At 43.2% G+C, this 20,026-nt stretch overlaps 1 protein-coding gene across 2 annotated transcripts; it reads left to right on the forward strand.

Annotated features, from left to right (window-relative positions):
• Positions 1-4,516: 4,516 nt before the first annotated feature.
• Positions 4,517-15,323, forward strand: PDIK1L (PDLIM1 interacting kinase 1 like). 2 transcript variants are annotated; one of them, XM_036747379.1, is made up of 3 exons: positions 4,517-4,676; positions 8,510-8,811; positions 13,417-15,323. In XM_036747379.1, the coding sequence occupies exons 2-3, from the start codon at positions 8,527-8,529 to the stop codon at positions 14,155-14,157; spliced, it is 1,026 nt and encodes a 341-aa protein (XP_036603274.1). In that variant the 5' UTR covers positions 4,517-4,676; positions 8,510-8,526; the 3' UTR covers positions 14,158-15,323. The 2 variants fall into 2 exon arrangements, with proteins under 2 accessions (XP_036603274.1, XP_036603275.1); XM_036747380.1 differs by lacking the exon at positions 4,517-4,676 and adding an exon at positions 5,423-5,489.
• The last annotated feature ends 4,703 nt before the right edge of the window (positions 15,324-20,026 follow it).

The raw sequence follows: 20,026 nt of genomic DNA on the forward strand, positions 1-20,026 counted from the left end.
AGAGTTGTTTTAATTTGAATATCTCAAATCAGTAGTGACTTATTTTTTCATATGATTATTGATAGCTTTGATTTCTTCTTCTGAAAAATGCCTATACATACATACCTATATTTTAATATAGTGAAAATTGTTCTGCATACCATTTGGTATTTTTCTTTTCTTCTGTGCATTTTAGGAAAATGCTTTAATCATAAGTTTAGAGGAAGGGAATATATCCCTATCCATTAAATCTCCAGCTAGGTGGTATAATGGATAGAGCACGGGGCCTGGAGTCAAGACCTGAGTTCAAAACCAGACTCAGATGCTTAGTAGCTGAGCAGTTAAACGACAAACTTTTTCCAAAACCACAGGCCAGATGGCAAGAAGACCTCTGTGGAGGGCTTGCATTGGCAGGTGGAGCACAGCCCGGTCTGGAGCTGGTTAGATACAGGGGCTAGGCAAGTCTGCATTCATTCGGGAAGATTCAGCCCCAAAGTGGGTGGGCATCCCAAAGCAGAGTGTAACTTCTTCAGGGACTATGGGCATAGATTCTATAGGGAGCTGGTCCATGTGGGGAGAAGTAGGGCAGCAGTGGTGCTAGGGCAGATGTCATGAAAAGAAGAAGGAGGGAACCAGTGAGGGTGAGATATATCAGAAAGTGCTGATCAGGAAGAAGGAAGGAAAGAGGACAAGAGATCATAGACTACCCAGAGACTTCATCCTTTTACAGAGTGAATACTTTTTTTAAAGAATTTCTAAAAACTGGTAATGGCAACTACTGAATAACCACCAAAAATTTAAAAGTGAAACTCATTCTACTTTGATAGGAAAAAACTCACTATTGATGTCGAAGTCATCCTAAAGCAGTTGTCAGACTACTGACTTGTTAGAACAAAGATCAGAATGAGTAACCAGTTGGACTAATAATGAGAAAAGGGTACAGCACGAAATTGAAACAACTCAATCCTGAAGTATTTAAACTCGTGATTGATCGCTTGGGGAAAATGGGTAATGGATAGCGGGAATGACAGGTGATAATAATTTCATACAGAGATTTAATAGCTGTAAATCAAATGGCATAAAGAGAACAAGGGAGCTTTAAAAACACCTTAATTAGGAAATCCTTGACTTTCTTGTCAAACAGAGAGATGGTGACCAAAGGCAACACTGATTAAAATATAAATTCCTTTCTAAAACCTTACAGAGGAGATGAATGACTACTGGGAAATGTTTAACAACTGGCTAGGAGGTGGGGGTGGGGCTGTACCCCCAGGCTGCCACTTTTAAGCCTAAAATAGGCTAGTAAGGTTTTCTCCATTTTCTTAAATGTAGACAATCAACAAAACAATAAATCAAGCCTGGATTTTTTTTTAGCAGTTTACTAATTTCAGAAGTGTAAATGCTCATGACAAAAATTAAACTGTTGGCTCTCCAGTTTAAACTGGCACCAGTACATCTTTGGATTGTTTATGAGCAATATCACCCCATGAATCAGAAACAGTAGAAGGTAAAATTAGTTTAAAGAAAGCTCAGCAATTGATCCAACTATAATCGGTCATCTCGGGGACATTTGAAGCTGGAAGACAACATTCAGGAGAAAGTGGAAAAGATTTGCAAATATTTTCACTGTTCAGTTGTTTCATTCATTTCAGATTCTGTGACCCCATTCAGTCGTATCTGACTCTTCATGACTCCATTTGGGGTTTTCTTGGCAAAGATATTAGAGTGGTTTGCTATTTCTTTCTCCAGCTTATTTTACAGATAAGGAAACTGAGGTAAACAGGGTGAAATGACTTGCCCAGGGTCACACAGCTAATAACTGTCTTAGGCCAGACTTGAACTCAGGAAGATGAGTCTTCTTGATTTCAGGTCCAGTGTTCCATCCACTGCACCTAGATGCCCTAGTTTTCATATATAACAACCATCAAAGAGCTGATAGCACTCTGAGGATGGCTCAAGAGTATTTCTTGACTGGTTATCTGACTTCATCCATGAATAAAAAGAAACTCTGGTTCTCAGGACAATGACTTTTTATATTTAATTTTTATTTTTTCCTCAATTACACATAAACAAACATTTTTAACATTTTTTAAAATTTGAGTTCCAAATTCTTTCCTTCCCTCCGTTCCCTGAGAAGACAAGCAATTTGATATACATTATACATGTGTAGTCATGCAAAACATTTCCATATTAGCCACCTTGCCAAAGAAAATGAAAACCAAAAAAAAAAAAAAAAAGCAACCCAGCCAAGAATAATAAAGAAAGTAAAAAAAGTATGCTTCAATCTACAGTCAGACTTCATCAGTTCTTTTCCTGGAGGTGGAGAGCATTTTTCACCATAAGTCTTTCAAAATAGGACAGTAACCTGCACAGAAAGGGATCTTGAGGGCTAAATGTTGCTTAGAGCAATTTAATCTTATCTCCCTTGGGCAAGTGTCAATCAGTCAACATTTATTAAAAGCTTACAAGATGCCAAGCATTGTGCTAAACTCTGGAGTTTACATATAAAAAGCAAAACAATTCTTGGGGGAAGACAAAATATGAGCCAGGGTATTTATGGAAGATAAAGAGAAGACACATGCTAAATATACAAAGGCAAATAGGAATGACCCCCGTATCCTTTGACCGAATACCGTTGGGGTCTGGTTTATTATTTTTGGTCTCTAGAGGGCTGAATGATTGCTTTCTTACACTTTGCTCTACTTACTCTTTGATCCAGTGACACAGCCTCCTTGCAGTCCCTCCTAGGAAATGTCCATCTCCTCTCCATACTTTCCCTGGTTTTCTCCCCTGCCTGATTTTCTCCCTCCTCATCTCCACATCCTTTCTTCCCTGGCTTCCTTCAAGTCTCAGCTAAAATCCTATCTTCTTTAGAAGCCTTTTTTGGTCCCCCTTAACCTAGGCAGGGCCTTCCCTCTGAAATCACCTCCAACTTTACCCTGTCTAAATTTTGTTTTTCCCGCTAACATAGCTAGCCTTTCTATAGCAATTTAAGGTTTGCAAAGCATTTCACAATTATGTCTTTGTTTGCATGTCATCTGCCCCTTAGACTAGAAATGCTTGAGAGCACAGACTAATTTCAGTCTTTGTTTTTAGAGCTTAGCACAGTGCCTAGCACACAATAAGAGCTTAATAAATGCTTGTCGACTCGACTCTGTGGCAGTCTGTGTTAGTTCCAGGGTAATGAATGACTTACTGTGGTTGGTCCTTGACTAATGGATTGACTATTGGCTCCTATGCAACTGAAGCCTTTATTTACTAGTAAACAGAGTGGCTGTTGGGTCTGACTATAGATTTCTGACGGATAGTCTGCTGGCCCTTGACTTAGGAGTGTTGGAAGGACTGTCAAGTCTCAGCTAAAATCCCATCTTCTCAGAGAAACCTTTCCTGACCCCTCCTCATGCTGATGCCTCCCTCAATGACCATCCACAATGAGGCTGTCTGTGTCATGTTAGCAACAGAGATGTTCGCATGTTGTCCCTCAGTTAGATGGTGAGCTCCTAGGGAGCAGATTCCTACCGCCTGGCACAAGTGCCGGTAGGAGTCGGGGATGGAGCACGGTGCCTGGCACGTAGTAGGTGCTTAGTCTCCCAGCTGAGTGACTGATGCACGCTCCAGACCCATGCCTACACTCCCCGGACTCGCCCACGAGACTAGGCGCTGGGGCGAGGGGAGCCCCAGCCCGGCCTGCCCAGACGCCCCGCGGGCAATGCCGAGGGTCCCTCCGAGCCCCCTCAGCCCGAAGAACAATGAGGTCCTGCTTCTTTAAGGGAGATACCAACGCGCCGCTGGGGGAGGGGTGGGGGGGCAGGGGAACGGATTTTCCCAGACGGAACGCACCCTGCTCCTAGCCCCGGGCCTCCCGCTGCAGCCTCGCGCAGCGAGCGCGAGTGAGCGTGGCCCAGTGACCAACCGCGTTCTCCTCCCGGCGGGGCGGATGCTGGTTCTTCCCGGCCGGGGCCGCGCCTTCCCCCGAGGCCCCCTCCTCCCGAGCCCCGCAGGCGCCCGCATCCCTTCGAAGAGGAAAATGAAAAAGGCATTGGACGGGGGCGAACCCAGCAAAAAAGCCGGCCATACGGTAGGTGCCCGGGCGGGGACGGGCGAGAAGGCGCGGCCCTTGGCTCTGCGCGAGGCCGGAGCCCAACCCGGACGAGGCCGGGTTCGGCCGTCCTCCCGGGGCGCTCCGCTGGGCTCCGGATGCCGGCGGAAAACAGCCTCTGGGCAGAGAAGGCGATAAGGCCCCGCGGGTGTCCTCCCTCTCCTCCCCTCCGGCCCAGGCCCAGCCACCCCTGTGGGGAAGGGCGCGAGTGGTGCGTTCCTCAGCGCGTGCACAGCGTCGGTCTCCGGGTTGCGAGGCCCAGCTGGAAGCCGGAGCCTCGCGCCGGCGGAGTGCGGCTGCAGCGAGGGCTCTTTGACTTCGAGAGGAAGCAGGAAGGCGGGGACAGGGCGCCGGGCGCGCGCCTGCCCAATAAGAGAAGCCGCTGGGAAAGCGCTTGCCCAATGAGGGGAGGCGCTCGTGCGGCCGAAGCGGGAGGTTGGGGGGGAGGAGAGGTTGGGTCCTCGAGCTGGGAAAGGGGGTGTGTCCGCACGCGGGGGCGCGCGCCGGCCTCGGACTGGCTGCGGCGGCGGCGCGAGGAGCCTGATAATGGCGGCCTGCAGAGCCCGGGAGAAGGAGAGGCGGCGGCGGCGACCCTGAGGTAAAGAAGCCGTCCGGACCGGGGAGGGAGTCCTTGCCCTCCGCCTCCCGGGCCCGCCCACCTGGGCGGACCGTGGGCGCCCTGGGGCCTGGGTCGCGGCCCGGCACCCCTCAGGCGGCCCGTTGCCGGGGTCCCGGCCCGCCTGAGGGGAGCGAGGGCCCCGGCTCTTCCCCGACTCCCGCCTGACCTGACAGCCGGGCCGCCTCGGGCCGGGGAGCGCCGTGCAGCTCCTCACCTCTCCCCGACCGAAGCACCCCTAGGTCCGAGACGCCCGTGTGACCTTGGGCCTCAGTTTCCTTCGCTGTTAAAGAAGGGGGGGCGGTGGTCGCACCCGGGAGTCGGTCGGGCCCCTCCCCATCTCCTAACCCAGCTCTGTGTTCCGAGGGTCCTCGCTGCACTGACATTCTCGGATCGGAGGCCCCGGCTGGCTCCGGCATTCAGTGCCCCGCGGTCTCTCCCCCAGTCGCGACATCTCACGCTCTTGACCCCCGCCCCACTCCCGCGGATACCCCGGGACCCCTGAGTTTCCCCTCCTGTCACTGGAGTTGCATGGGGGGGGGGGCGGGCGGGGAGGGAAGGACCGCGAGCGCTAGCCAATGAGCGGGGCCCGGAGTCGGCGGAGTACGGAAGCGGTGTCCGGAGCCGGGCAGGTGCCTGCCTGCCTGTCTGTCCGCCTGCCCGCCTGCCCTGCCGGGCGCTGGGCAGTGGCCACCGTGCGAAGCCCCGCGAGTCCGGGCCGTGGCGTGGCGACGTCCGGCACCCGGACCCCGGGGCAGCCGGAGTCTGGGAGAGAGTCCCGGGACTGGCGCCGAGGTGCGTGTGTATGCCTCTTCTCGCCCCCCTCCCCGGGTGGTCGTGAAGATCCTGGAGATGCAAGGTGTAAAGCTGTTTATCTTCTGTCAAGGGCCACTTAATGTCCCCCCCCCCGTACCCCCCCCCTCTCCCACCAATGTTAGCCGGGGTCCAGACTCTCCCTCGGTTGGGGATCTCCAATCTACCTTGTTTGCGTGTTGTCTTCCCCCAATAGACTGTGAGCTCCTAGAGGGCAGGTGCTGTCTTTTGCCTTTCTTTGTCTCCCCAATGCTTGTTAGCACATAGTAGGTGCTTAATAAATGCTTGTCTGACTTATCATCAGATAAAGAAATTTCAGAGTTAATTAACACGGATGGTTTAGGTTGTGGTTGATAGCACATAGTAGGAGTTTAATAAATGTTTTGACAACTAACTGAATGCATTTTATAGCCACTGCATTTTCTATTTTACTTCATTGAGTGAGGATTAATAATAAACATTTACATAGTACATTATAGTTAATTTGTTAGCACATAGCAGGTGCTTAACAAATGCTTGTCTTGAATTGACTCGATTGTGATCGGGTAAAGGAATTTCAGAGTTAATCACTATTTTAGGTTGTGGTCATAGCACATAGTAGGTGCTCAATAAATGTTTTGAGGACTGACTGAAAACATTTTATAACCACTGTTTTTTCTATTTTACTTCATTAAATTAGGAGTAATAAACATTTACATAGTACTTTGCAGTTAACTGTGTTTTTTAGCACTGATGAAGAGATGCTATATAATAAAGTGTTTGGGCATTCTATAACTACTTATTGCAAAAATGTTAACACTCTGCTTTTTGTTAAATACAAACAGCTACCTTTTGTAGAAATAAGGTGGTTGTGTGCTCACTGATAACAACATGGTGTAGTGGAAATAGCCCTAGAAGACCTAGAATTCAAATTCTGGTGGCTTCATTTGTACTATCCTGTCATCCTGAAGAAGTTACTTTGATCTTTTGGAATCTCAGTTTCCTCATCTTTAAAATGAGGGGTTGGACTAAGGTCCTTTACGACCCTAAATCCTGTGATCCTGGTTAATCATGTAAACGTGATTAGATTCTTTCAACTCTAGATCTGTCAGGAAGAAGAAACTGAAGAACAGAGGGGGGAAAGGACTTGCCAGGTGGTTTTTGGCCCAGCAGGAATTGCAACCCAGCCCTTCTGAAGCCAAAGCCAGGGTTCTTTTCTTGACTCTGGGTAATAGGTTAGCATTTGACATGGCTATACCAACAAACAAAGGGTTTGGGATTGCTTACTGACTTTTTAACATCTTCAAAGGAATAGAGAAGCAAGACCCTGGTGGATTTCTGGGTAATCCAGGAAGAGGAGTAGAAACTGTGTAGTATGAGAAGAAAATCCCCTATCAGGTTACTTTTGGACTAAACTAGAAAGGAAAAATAGGAATTTGAAGGGCTTGTGGAAGATCAGATTGGTATGGGAGGAGTTAAAATTCTGGGACCTGAGCTCTCTTCTCAATAATCTCCAACTTCTTCCTTGATCTTTTCTACATTCATGTTGTCTGCTACCTACTTTCCAGACCATGTCCAGGGACTGTTGCTCTCATTAGGATTATTGTTGCATCATAGAGTTAGAAAGGGGACCTTAGAGGGCATTAATGTTCAAATCCCTCATTTTACAGTGAGGAAACTGAGGCACAGAGCAATTAAGTGATTTGCACAGCTCATAAATGTGTAAGATAGGATAAATGACCAGGTCCAGCGCCCTTTCTCCTATGATGTACTTCATCATGCGAAGTATCTACAGGCTGAGTAGAGAAAGTACAAATCCATATTACTTGTCTGCTCAGCATCTGTCCCTAAAGTTTGTTGGAAACTTCTGCAATTAATTTTTTTTAAGTAGTGTTTTCCTTATTTCATGACACAGGAATCTCAGTGGAGAGTTCCTGCTTTTGCCTTCAAATGATTGGTCAAGTAGAATTCCAAAGACTTACTACAGGCTTTCTTATTTCAAATTGGTGCTATGTTGCCAAAAATGCCCTAAAATAAACATTTATCTTTGAACTGAAAAAGATGGGGAGACATTGTTTTCCATGATTCCCCAGCTTTCACTTTAAAGGGGAATAGCTCTCACTCCTCTCTTAAAACCAGATTTTCATTTTTTGAGGGTAGGAATCACACCAAAAATATCAGAAAAACTGGAAATCGGATTGACTTCTCCACAGCTACTATCTTTGTTCCTGAACAATGAAAACAATCGAGTTTCAATGCCATGAATAGTTGGTTTCACTTTCAGACCCTGAAGCAAAAGTTAATTGTTTGTGCCTCTAACACTTCAGGGTTTGGAGGAGGGAGGGAAGCTGGAGAGTAAATTACAGCTTCCTTGAGTAATAGATGGTAACTAGAAAGAGCATTGGACCAGAGTCCCAGCTTCATCAGTTTTTATTATGTAGCCTTGGACAAGTCATTTCATATCTCTGACCCCAAGTTTCTGTATCAGTAACATGAGGATAATGATAACAAGGTTGTTATGAGGAGCAAATGGAAATTATTCAAAGGGCTTTTCATTATAAAAATACAAGCTATTATTAATTCTTTCGTAGTCTTGAGGAATGGCTATTTCTTTTGGCAATCGGTAATTAAGCTTAATGCAACACAGTACTCTTACTGTTAGTCTCATTTCGCTGTTATGAATCAGGACATTCAGATTTATAGAAAGAGCAATGAATTTGGAATCTGGAACCTTGCGTTTGAGTACACCAACACTAGTTCTGTGGCCTTGGACAAACCACTTACCACTCTGGGCCTCAGTTTCTCCATCTATAAAATGGTGATAAAAGTACCTCAGAGAGGTTTGGTGAGGATAAAATATGTAGGTGATATATAAAGTGCTTTATAAATGTTTAAAATGCTATATAAATGCCCACTAGCCTTAAAGGAGTTATTGATGTTGTATGCTATAATTAGATAATGAAAAGAAAAGCTGACCTGAAAATATTGCTGAGTTCATGAGAGCCCTCTATGAATTTTTCCAGAAACCTTGACATTGAAGATGGTGAGTAGCCAGCCAAAGTACGATCTAATACGGGAGGTTGGCCGAGGCAGTTATGGTGTGGTGTACGAAGCAGTCATCAGAAAGACTTCTGCTCGGGTTGCTGTGAAGAAGATTCGATGCCATGCCCCTGAGAATGTTGAGTTAGCTCTTCGTGAATTCTGGGCCCTTAGTAGTATCAAGAGCCAGCATCCCAATGTGATTCACTTAGAGGAGTGCATTTTACAGAAAGATGGCATGGTGCAGAAAATGTCTCATGGCTCCAACTCATCTCTTTATTTACAGGTAGGTATGATGACTTCCACTCAAACTATACTCCAAGGCCATGTCCTGGCCTGGAGCTGAGATTGGAACAGAACTGAGCTGTGCTCTCAGAGACTCTGCCATCAAGCCCTGAAGACTTTGAGGATGAGCTCCTCCATAGTCTCTGGGGTCTTTTGTCCAAGGACAGCCCTGCTAAGAGCAGAGAGGCTCATCACTCAGGGACTGGTGTGATGAATCTCATCTCATAAAGACAGCACTGAAGCAGATAAGCATCAGTGGAGGGGATACACAAATACTGAAAGTATTAAAGTATACATATAGTTGAAAAGGGGAATAAGAATGAGGGGAATAAAAGACTGAGAGGAATTTCTCCATTTAAATACAGGTGTCTTTTTGGTTTGGAATAGGCAAGGAGGAGGGATATGCCAAGAATTCATTAGCTGTTTAAAAACACTGTTCTATTTAAACCTGTGATGCAGACACCTAAGAATAACTTAGCCACCTGCTGTCCCATAGTACTTGCCAACCTGTACCAGATGAAGAGCTAACTGAGTGCTTAGCAGGTCCACCCTTTGGGAGGTGGCATTGGTGAGCTGGGAGCAGCCGAAAAGGGAAAGGCCCCAGGAAGCAGGAGCCCCAGCTCTAGGAAATTGGACACTCTTGATTTGTGTCACTAATTTAAACATGAACCTTATCATTTCAGAGAGTTAATGGAATCCTAAGTTTAATGAATTCTGTACAGCCTTAAGCCAGAATTTTCTCTTTAATAGTGGGAAGGGTCACATGAACACACAATCAAAGAGCAGAAAAAGATTCATAAGCTGATATATGTCAGAGGTCAAAACCTCCTTGCAGCTTGTCGCTTGCCAAAAAGCAATGAGAATTAATGGAGGCTCTGAGAGTTAAGACTCAGAGTTAAGAATGCTCTCCCGAGGCTAAGGGCCCTGGGGGGAGAAAGTGGTATCTTTAGTAAACTGAGTACTTAGGATTTTGTCAGTAAATGCAGAATTTGCTGCCAGTGTGCCAGTGGTTCATCGAGAGCCTTCAAAGTTAGAGCAAAATAGAAAAACAAACACATTCACCTGTGTAAATAGAAACTTGCAGGTCTTATTGTATGATTATCAGATGGGAGAATATTAATCCAGAGAAGTAAATTTCCCCTTTAACTAAATACTTAGGGGTCAGAAATTTTTTCTTAGAAGATAATCAATAAAGAAAAACACTGCTTAAATCTCCTACCTCCAAGTCTTTTCACAGGCAGCCCCCATGTTTGGAATTCACTCCCACCTTCTAGAATTCCTAGTTTCTCAGGCACTTCCTAGCTGTGTCATTTAGCCTGCATCTGCCTCGGTTTGCTCAACTATAAATTGGGCATAATAATGGCAGTTACCTCCCAGGGTTATTGTGAGCACCAAATGAGATATTTTTAAAGTGCTTAGCGCGGTGCCTGGCACATTGTAGGCATTTTATAAGTACTTATTCCCTTCCTTTCCTCCCTTCTTTTAAAGCACAGCCCAGGTGCCACCTCCTATGAGCAGCCTTTCCTGATTCTCTTCACTGCCCTCAAACCTTGCCACCCCTCACATTAGCGCTCAGGAGAGAGTTTGTATGGACTTATTTGTGTACATGGTATATACCCCTAGAGGGCAGGACGCTTGTTTTTGTCTGTCTTTATCTCGTACCAAAGCACTTTGCACAGGTTAGGTATTTATTGAATTGAATTGGTCACTATTCTGGAATTGTACTGATTACATAGGCTGGTTGTTGTACTTGTCAGGCACAAAGTATTGGAAGCACACTTGTCAGCTTCCCCTGTGTGGGTAGAGACAGATTGAACCCTTCAGTACGTTGTAAAGATCAATATGTTCACTTTTGTCTGGACTGTAAAAGGAAAACAGTTTAAACACAAGACCGGGTCCAAATCTAGCTGCATTATAGTAGAAACTATACGAGATTTAGAGGAGACCTGGCTTCAGATCCTAACTCAGCCACATACTCAGTGAGCAAGCCACTGCACCTCTGAGCTCTAGGAACAGGCGGCTTCACAGTGATCTCTTCTAACCAAGGGAGTTTACCTTTGGGCAGTGAGGTCCCAGAGTTAGAATGTGAAATCATAAGAGAGGTTGGACCTTGAGTTTTAGTCTTGGCAAAGCCATGGGTGATGACAATATAGCTGGGAAGGGGAAGTGAATCAGCATTTATATAGTGCCTGCTATGTGCCAGGCGCAGTGCTGAGCCATTTACAAATCATATCTCATTGCGTGAACTCTACTTTTCCTCCTATTGCTTTTCTCTTTCTCTCTGTGGTATTTGCAGGAAAACATATGCAAGGCTATCTATGAAGACTACCTTTTGTAGAGGAAATTTTTACACAGGTAGATAGAGATTTGACTAGATGCCTTGTAAGGTCCTTTCCACTCTTAAGATTTTGTGATTTTACACTGCACTTCATCTACAGAATCCTATTTCAGGGGTGGTAACTGATTTTCAACAGGAGCAAAGGAGATTAAAATGCTCCATCTCTCAGCTCTGGGCAGTTTTTGCTGGCTGTCTCCCATGCATAGAATGCTCTCTCTCCCCTGCTCTAACTACTGACCTCCTTAAAAGTTCTAACTAAAAGCCTATCTTTTACAAGAAGCCTTCTCCCACCCCCTCTTAATTCTAGTACCTTACCTTTCTTAATTATTTCCTATTTATCTTGTATATTGTTTAGTCATGTCCTACTCTTTATGACCCCATATGGGGTTTTCTTGGGAAAGATACTGGAGTGGTTTGCCATTTCCTTCTCTAGCTCATTTTACAGATGAGGAAACTGAGGCAAACAAGGTTAAATGACTTGCCCAGAGTTACACAGCTAGTAAATGTCTGAGTTTATATTTAAACTCAAGTCTTCCTGACTCCAGGTCACTGTGCCACCTGGCTGCACTGTATATAGCTATAAATGTATATATGTGTGTGTATGTATATACTTATACACACACACACATATGTTGTCTCCTTTGTTATATTGTAAGCTTCTTGAGGATAAAGATTGTTATTTGTCTCTTCTTCACCACCGCCCCCCCCCCAACCCCAGCATTTAGTATGGTGCCTAACACATAGTAGGCACTTAACAAGTATTGATTCATTGACTGAGACCATATTTGTTTAAAAAAAAAAGTGACAGTACATTTATAGGTGAAATGGTCAGTTCACTCAACTGCACTCCTTTTCTCCTTTTCCTTTCCTAATCTATCTATCTATCTATCTATCTATCTATCTATCTATCTATATATATATATATTTGTGAAGAACAACATAGAACATTTTTGTTTAGATGTGTTCTGGCAGCAGAATTCCGGAGCAGTCATAGAGTACGGTGGAGTGCTTTCATAAAGTGCCCTGTTCCCCCTCACCTCAGGTAATTAGAGGTCCAGTCTGTTTAGGTGGCACAGTAGATAGAGAAAGCACTGGACTAGGGTTTAAGTGTTTAAATCCTGCCTTATTGGGTGTGTGACCTGGGCAAGTAATTCAACCCTGTCTGACTCAGTTTCCTTGACAGTAAAATAGGGACGATAATAACACCCACCTTCCAGGGCTCTTGTGAGGAGGATTAGATGAGCTAACAGATGGAAACCTTGGCGCTCTTATGGTCATAGAATGGTGGAGCTATAAGGTTCTTACAGGTCATCTAGTCCAACTTTCTGTTTTATAGATGGGGAAACAAAGGCCATGGGAAGCTAAGATAAATTTTTTTTTGTTTTTTGGATCAAGATGCTGGATATTATATGAAAATAACTAATTCATCTTATGTCTAAGAAAAAATTTACAGGCTTAAATAATTTTATTTGAATTTCTAATACATTTGATTTTTTAAAAATATATTTAAAAACTATTCGGTGAGCCTTTAGGCAAAATGACAGAATGTCTACATTTTATCATTGGAACATGATAGTAATAAAATATCAGAACTAGAATGAAACCAAAGAGACCATAGAGGATAGTCTTCTGGTTATCTAGATGAGGAGAGGACCAGTAACATGCTTAAGACTCCCCAGCTAAGACCACACAGCTAGTAAGTGGCAGAACCAGAATACAAACCTAAATCTTCTAATTCTTGGGTCTAGTGTTCTTTCCTTTATACCACACTGCTGTCAGGCTTCATTTGCTTTATCAGTGAATTCATGAACACTTTATTGCTGTAACAGGTAACTTTAGGGGAAAGCACTTTCAGAACTTGCATAGTGTATGGGGAATAGAGTGTTTGATTATATAGTATTTTCTGAGCTGGTCTTCTGCCCTAACTTGTAGTATACTACCAAGTGTAATTTCTGAAATTCAAATTTTCTAGAAAGCTGTTTGCTGGGTAAGTGGGGTTCAGCACCAGTAAAGGGCAGAAACGTGCCAGCCAGTTACCTTTACCGCTTGGCTTAGAGTGATTTGGTCTATGCTCATTAAGGAAAAAGATGTACTGTGTTGGAACATGGTCATTTGAAATTACGCATATGTGAAAAAACTAAACTCATCAGAATTCACTAGACTTCTTTGTAAATGAAAATTTTAAAATTTATTATTAACTCTGTTCCTGTGATAGAACTGTTTATCCTGAGCAAAAGATGACTGAAATATTTTTCCCCCTTATTATAGCTCGTAGAGACTTCACTGAAAGGAGAAATTGCTTTTGATCCCAGAAGCGCCTATTATCTGTGGTTCGTGATGGATTTCTGTGATGGAGGAGACATGAATGAGTACCTGTTATCCCGGAAACCTAACCGGAAAACCAACACGAGCTTCATGCTCCAGCTCAGCAGTGCTCTGGCTTTCTTGCACAAGAATCAGATTATCCACCGTGACCTCAAGCCCGATAATATCCTGATTTCTCAAAGCCGATTGGATACAAGTGACTTGGAACCCACACTGAAAGTGGCCGATTTTGGTTTGAGTAAAGTTTGTTCTGCTTCTGGGCAGAACCCTGAAGAACCAGTCAGTGTAAATAAATGCTTCCTTTCCACTGCATGCGGAACAGATTTCTACATGGCTCCTGAGGTTTGGGAAGGACATTACACGGCCAAAGCAGACATCTTTGCTCTTGGGATTATCATCTGGGCAATGCTGGAAAGGATCACCTTCATAGACACAGAGACCAAAAAGGAGCTCTTGGGGAGTTATGTAAAACAAGGAACTGAGATTGTGCCAGTGGGAGAGGCCCTTTTGGAAAATCCCAAGATGGAACTGCTCATCCCTGTGAAGAAGAAGTCCATGAATGGTAGAATGAAACAGCTTATTAAAGAAATGTTGGCTGCAAACCCTCAGGATCGTCCTGACGCATTTGAGCTAGAACTTAGATTAGTCCAAATTGCTTTTAAAGATAGTGGCTGGGATACGTGACACATGGATATCTGGGAAACCCCTTGGATGACATGCTGCTTCTGTCTGAACAGGGATGCAACATTTTGTGGCAGAAAAAAAAGGAATACATAAGGCTAAACCCCTACCTAAAGGGTTTAGATTTTACTGTGTTTTTTCTTTTTAAAGATTTCTTAAGTCTGAGTCAGCCATTTTGTTAGTATGTTTTAAATGTGTATTACCAATGTGTGTGTAAATTTTTAAAATTACCATTGGTAGAAATTTGACAGGAAAATTCTGTAAGAGCGTAAGAGCCAAGGAAAGATGAGAGTCCAGCTTTTCTGAGAATATGTTGCAAGTATTTTAGACATTCCTTGTCAGTATTAGGAACTTCCATAGAAACAGTGGTTTACATGCTGGTCATGCAAACTGTGAGGCTTTGTAAAGTAAACATATATGTATATATTTATGTATATGTAAGTATGTGAATGTGTGCATTTTGCATTCCATATGAAGAAAATGCCACTTCTGTTTAAATTATTTGATGTGGGTTGGGTGTTTGGGATTTGCTGGTGAATTCAGTGGTGGAAAAATAAATGAGACACTTCCCCCCAACTTTCTCCCTCTGTCCCTCCCTCTGATGAAATTGTGCGAAGTTTTTATTTTTATATTATGAGACTTTTTTTTTTTAAAAAAAGCACCATTTTGGAGGGTCTAAGACTGTCTTAACTTGGACATAAAAGAACATCCAAGCTATAAATAACATTCAAAGCTGTTGAGATATGTTTAAGCTGAATTCTCATAGTCCAGTCCCTGTAGCTGAAGGAGTTAATTACAGCATCATGCTGTCGTGTGGTAGCAGGCTGGCAAGGTCATTAATCATTCAATCCTACACTCTTTTAGGTAACCAGGCACTCAATTATCCAATTAGGCCACAGCATCAGGACATGTCTGTACCTGTTGCATCTACATTCTGGTATAAACTTGAATACAGGATTGTTGTAGTTCTGGAAACTTGGCATTAATGCAGTTTCAGTACTTGATTCAGTGACTTCTGGGGTCTGGAGAAGTTGTCTAAGTTTTGAAATGCTAAGGTGGAAGCCCAAACAAGCTCTATAGTCTGGTTTGCCTGCCCTGATACGGTCTCTTGTTGAATCACTGGAGTCCCTTCCATTTTGGCACTGATGCTGTTTTCTGTTGTTTAATTTGAGATCGTGATAGCAGCGATATGGTTGTCTTAAATGTTGATCACCTTTTTTCTAATGTGGGAGATAATGTGTATACAATTTAGCAAGCAGATAAAATGTTGTGGCATCAGCTGCATCCTTCGAGTGAGGAAACTGACCTCTTTGGTACAGTCATTTTGCTGTGCCTGAAGCAACAGCTCTCAGGATTCTTTGAGGAGTTGGTTTGATTTTATAACCCTGGATTGTTGTCTCCGATCTGTTTTCCTGTAAGGTCAGTCAGTCAACATCTAATGAAGGAGAGCTTCCTGAAACAGAACTTTAGTCCTCTAGGTTAGCCTTCTGGGACATTATGACTGAGTTGATCTTGAAGGAGCATTTAGATCCTTGGGTAAAAAGTCAGTCATGTTAGAGTAATGAAAATCATTGATGTTTTGGTCTCTTCTCAGTTGTCTAGCTTCCAAAAGTTTAAACGTTACCATGCTTTTTTCCCCATTGATAGTCCAAAGTATAAAAGTAGTGGGCTCCAAGCTGGAGATTAAAAAATAAAAACTTAAGTGACTTGGCTTTGAAAATGGTTGAAGCTGAATAGTTTCATTGAAATAAAACTACTAGGTTCTTTGAAACTGATAAATGCAAGATTTTAAACATACTTTTAGAAAAAAAAAAGCTTTGGAAGTTGAAGATAGAAATACACTGTATCCATCACAACAGTGTGATTCTTCCACAATGCTAATCACACGTTAAAATAGCACAGAGAAAACTCTACCCTTCTGATACGGATTTAGTCCCTAGAAGGGGAAGAGCCGAGCGATATTGTCTCACCAAAGAATAACCAGGTCCTTTAGCATAGAGTCCGAGGTGATCAGGGCTTCATTTTTATTCACTCATGTTCTTTGTGCTAGTGTCCACTTTTTCCTAAAGATGTGATTTTTGGTTCTGCCTGACTAAAAGTTATTAATGATTATCACTTTTGGAAGACTTTGGTAAAATGGAACTTCTTTTCAAGATATCATTTCTGGGATTTCTTCAAGATCTTGTCTTAGTTTCAAAACATTTCTTTCCAGTATGTAGGCAGAATGATGATCAAGTCTAGGTCTTCTTCACTTAAAAAGCACTGTGCCCAGCATTATGATTAAGCTGATTATCTTAGTGCTGCCATGACATTTAGTCACAGGCCTTTTTGCTCAAGAATAAGGGAAAAAACAAAAATCCCAAACCAAGTACTTCAAAATTCCTGCAAGTATATCCAAGAAAAGAACAAAAAAGAACAGGTAGGAATTTTAGCTGTATAATTGGACTCCAAGGTAAATGCATTTTATGAGGAGTTACTGCAATTTTTAAAGACCAAATGTTTCAAATAAGTTTCTTAACTGCAGTGGTACAGATGTTAACTTAAATCAATTAAATTATGGAGTCTTACAGTTAGCTTTGCACTTGTTATCATGTAGAGAGACTGGGCCACTGTAGATTCTTGGTGCTAAGGGACACTTTGTCATTATGATGAAGTGGGTGTTAACAGGCAGAGAGTAGCACACTGAATAGTTCTGGTGGCCTGTTCTTTGTGTTTATTGTAAGATGTTATATCAATAAAACTATTGTAGCAGCTACAAAATAATTCACCAGCATGACACATGGTCAAAAAACAAGTCATCAGCACTTCAAAAATGAAACAAACTTTTGAAATTTTCTTTTAATATTGTCAAATATATTTTATGAAAAATTTATAAAAGGGGTGGGAAATGATTGTAATTTATTGTTCATGACAGTTTTTTAAATAAAGTCTGAATTTCAACAAAAACTTGTGAAAATGCTGGCTTGCCTTTTCCTGTCTAAAGGTGCTTTGATTACCTCTGAGGACTGTGGTTACAGTGAGCATTTCTATTGAATCTGCAGTGTACCAAGCATTTTATAGACATCTCATTAGATCCTCACTACAACTTTGGGGGGATAGTGATGCAAGTGTTACTATCCCAATTCTATAGGTGAGGAAATTAAGTGAGTGACAGAAAGGTGAATCTAATGGAACTTAGCTACTAAGCGATAGGGCTGGAAACTGATTGAGGGTATTCTGAGAAACAAATTATCCAGAGAATATGTTGAAAAGCTTCACTATTCACTTACATAGTGCCATTCTCCTGAGAACAATAGGGTGAAGTGTTTAGTCTTGCTATGCTGCCTATATATTGTCAAGGGAAATTGTGTTTGTCTGACATGAAAGAATTTCCCCCTTCTCTTCCTTGGCTTTTAGGCTGAATGCTTTCCAGATACGGAGAATCGAAAATATATTTTCTCCTCTAAACTGAAATGATGACTTCCTATGTGTGAGATTCAATAAACCATGTGGCTCATTTTTCTTTTTTCATTTATAGGACATAGTAGTATATCCTTTCCACAAGGAAATATAGTACATAGAGATAATTGGTGAGCTGATGGAACCACCTAGGGGGACTACATGCCTGATCTTGTAATTAGAGCAGGAAAGCAGACATGGGGGATGGTAGCATCTCTTTCTGACTGCCACCTTCTGGTGTGGCCTTTGTGGGACTTCGATTTCTCATGCTTAGGTGAGGAATGAGACAATAAAAAATCTAAGACTAACTGGTGATTGTTGTAGTTCGGTGACTTTTCAAGACCCTTTTTTGGAGGTATTTTCTTGTAAAGACACTGGAGTGGTTTGCTATTTCCTTCTCCAGCTCATTTTACAAATGAGGAACTGAGGTAAACAGGGTTTGACTTGCCCGGGATCATACAGCTAGTAAGTATCTGAGGCTAGATCTGAACTCAGGTCTTCCTGACTCCAGACCCCAAACTGTATTCACTGCATCATCTAGCTGCCCCAAGATTAACTGGAAGAAAGGGGAAGATAGTGGGGATGGTAGCCAAAACCCAGAAGGTATGCAAAATAGAGATGAGATTTGTTCTGGGCCCATGATGGTAGAACAGGGACAGGATGTGTCAAAGCTGGAAAGAGACAAGTGGAGGTTTGATGTAAGGAAATAACAATTAAAACTGACCCAAGGTCGAGTGAAGCAGATTGACCACCCTTTCTGCACATCTGCAAGCAAAAGCTGGAGGGGCCCTCGTCCTGTGTGGTGGGTGGTGTTCACCTCCGGCCTGGACCATGTGGCGAGGTTCCTTTTAACTGACATTCTGTGAATCTGTGAAAGGTGTGAAGTCGAAAGGAGCATCACACAGTGGGAAGAGGCCTATGTTTGAATCAGTCCTGATTCTGCTACTTACTTGGCTATTTGATCTCAAACAAGTAACAGTATCTCTTAACCTCAGTTTCCACATCTGTAAGATGGAGGAGGAGAGAGGCGTGATAACATGTAGCAGCTACCTTCCAGGGCTCTCATCAGTCAAACACTTATTAAGCACCTACTATGTTGCCAAGCCCAGTGCTAAATGCCAGGGATTCAAAGAAAAGTAAAAAGCAGTCCCTACCCTTGAGAAGCTAACAATCGTGTCCAAACAAGTTACATATAGGATAAATAGGAAATAAGGAACTGAATTAAGGGGCATCAGGAGGAGCTCACTGTAAAAGGTAGAATTTTAGCCAAGACTTGAATGAGACCAGGAAGGTAGAGATGAAGTAGGGTTTTCCAGGCATAAGGGACAGCCAGTGAAAATGTCCAGAGCTGAGAGATGGATTGTCTTTTTAATGGAACAGCTAGGGGGCCAGTGTCACTGGGTCAAAGAGTAGCTGATGGATGTGTGAGAAGTGTAAGTAGGTTCAGGTGTGTAAGAAGACTGGAAAGGCTGGGTCAGGGCAAGGATTTTGAATGCCTAAGAAAGGATTTTATGTTTGATCCTAGAGGTGATAGGGAGCTTTGAAGTTTATTGAATTGGGGCAGGGGGAGAAAGAGGAGGAGTGACACACCAGACCTGGACTTCAGGAAGAACATTTTGACAGTTTAGTGGATATTAGGCTGGAGTTGGGAGAGACCTGAGGCAGCCAGACTCACCAGTAGGTTATTGCAATACTCCAGGCTTGAGGAGATGAAGGCATGCGCCAGGGTGGGGACAGTATCAGAGGCCAGGCTAGCTTACTAGCTTTTTGGTCTTGAGCCTCTCCGAACCTCAGTTTCCACAATTGTAAGATGAAGGGGTGGGGGGAATGTAGCAGCTATTTTCTAGGGTTATTGTGAAAAAAGTTCTTTCAAAATCCCTAAGTACTATACAAATATGTTGTTACATATCCAGCACCTTCATTTTAAAGAGGAGGGAAAAACACCTAGATTTGTTAAGTGACTTGTCCAAGGTCATACAGCATTAATGTCAGAGCTGGAAACAGATTTTCTTTTGTACTCTGCTAGCCTGCCAGTTGAGAAGACAGGACTCATTGAAAAAGACCCTGATGTTGGGAAAGATTGAAGGCAAAAGGAAAAAAGGGATGGCAGAGGATGAGATGGATGGTATCATGGAAGAATGGAACATGAGCTTGGATGGTTTCAAAAGACTGTTGTTTGTCTTTCGTTCTCGAAGAGGACCGTGATATCGGAAAGGTGATACCATGACATGCAAGTGAATTGGCTTGAAGTGAGAGAGGGCTGTGCAAAGTCACCAGCCTCACTCTCTCATCAGGAGCCATCTGGATCCAGTGGTGAGACATAGATCAGGACGACTGGAGGTGGCCTGTTTTGAGAGATAGTGGAGAGTAGAAGGCCTTGGTGTCCTTGGGGTCACAAAGAGTCACACACAGCTGAACAACCACTAGCCTGCCA

This window comes from Trichosurus vulpecula, chromosome 2 (assembly GCF_011100635.1).
Source record: "Trichosurus vulpecula isolate mTriVul1 chromosome 2, mTriVul1.pri, whole genome shotgun sequence".
NCBI lineage: Eukaryota > Metazoa > Chordata > Mammalia > Diprotodontia > Phalangeridae > Trichosurus > Trichosurus vulpecula.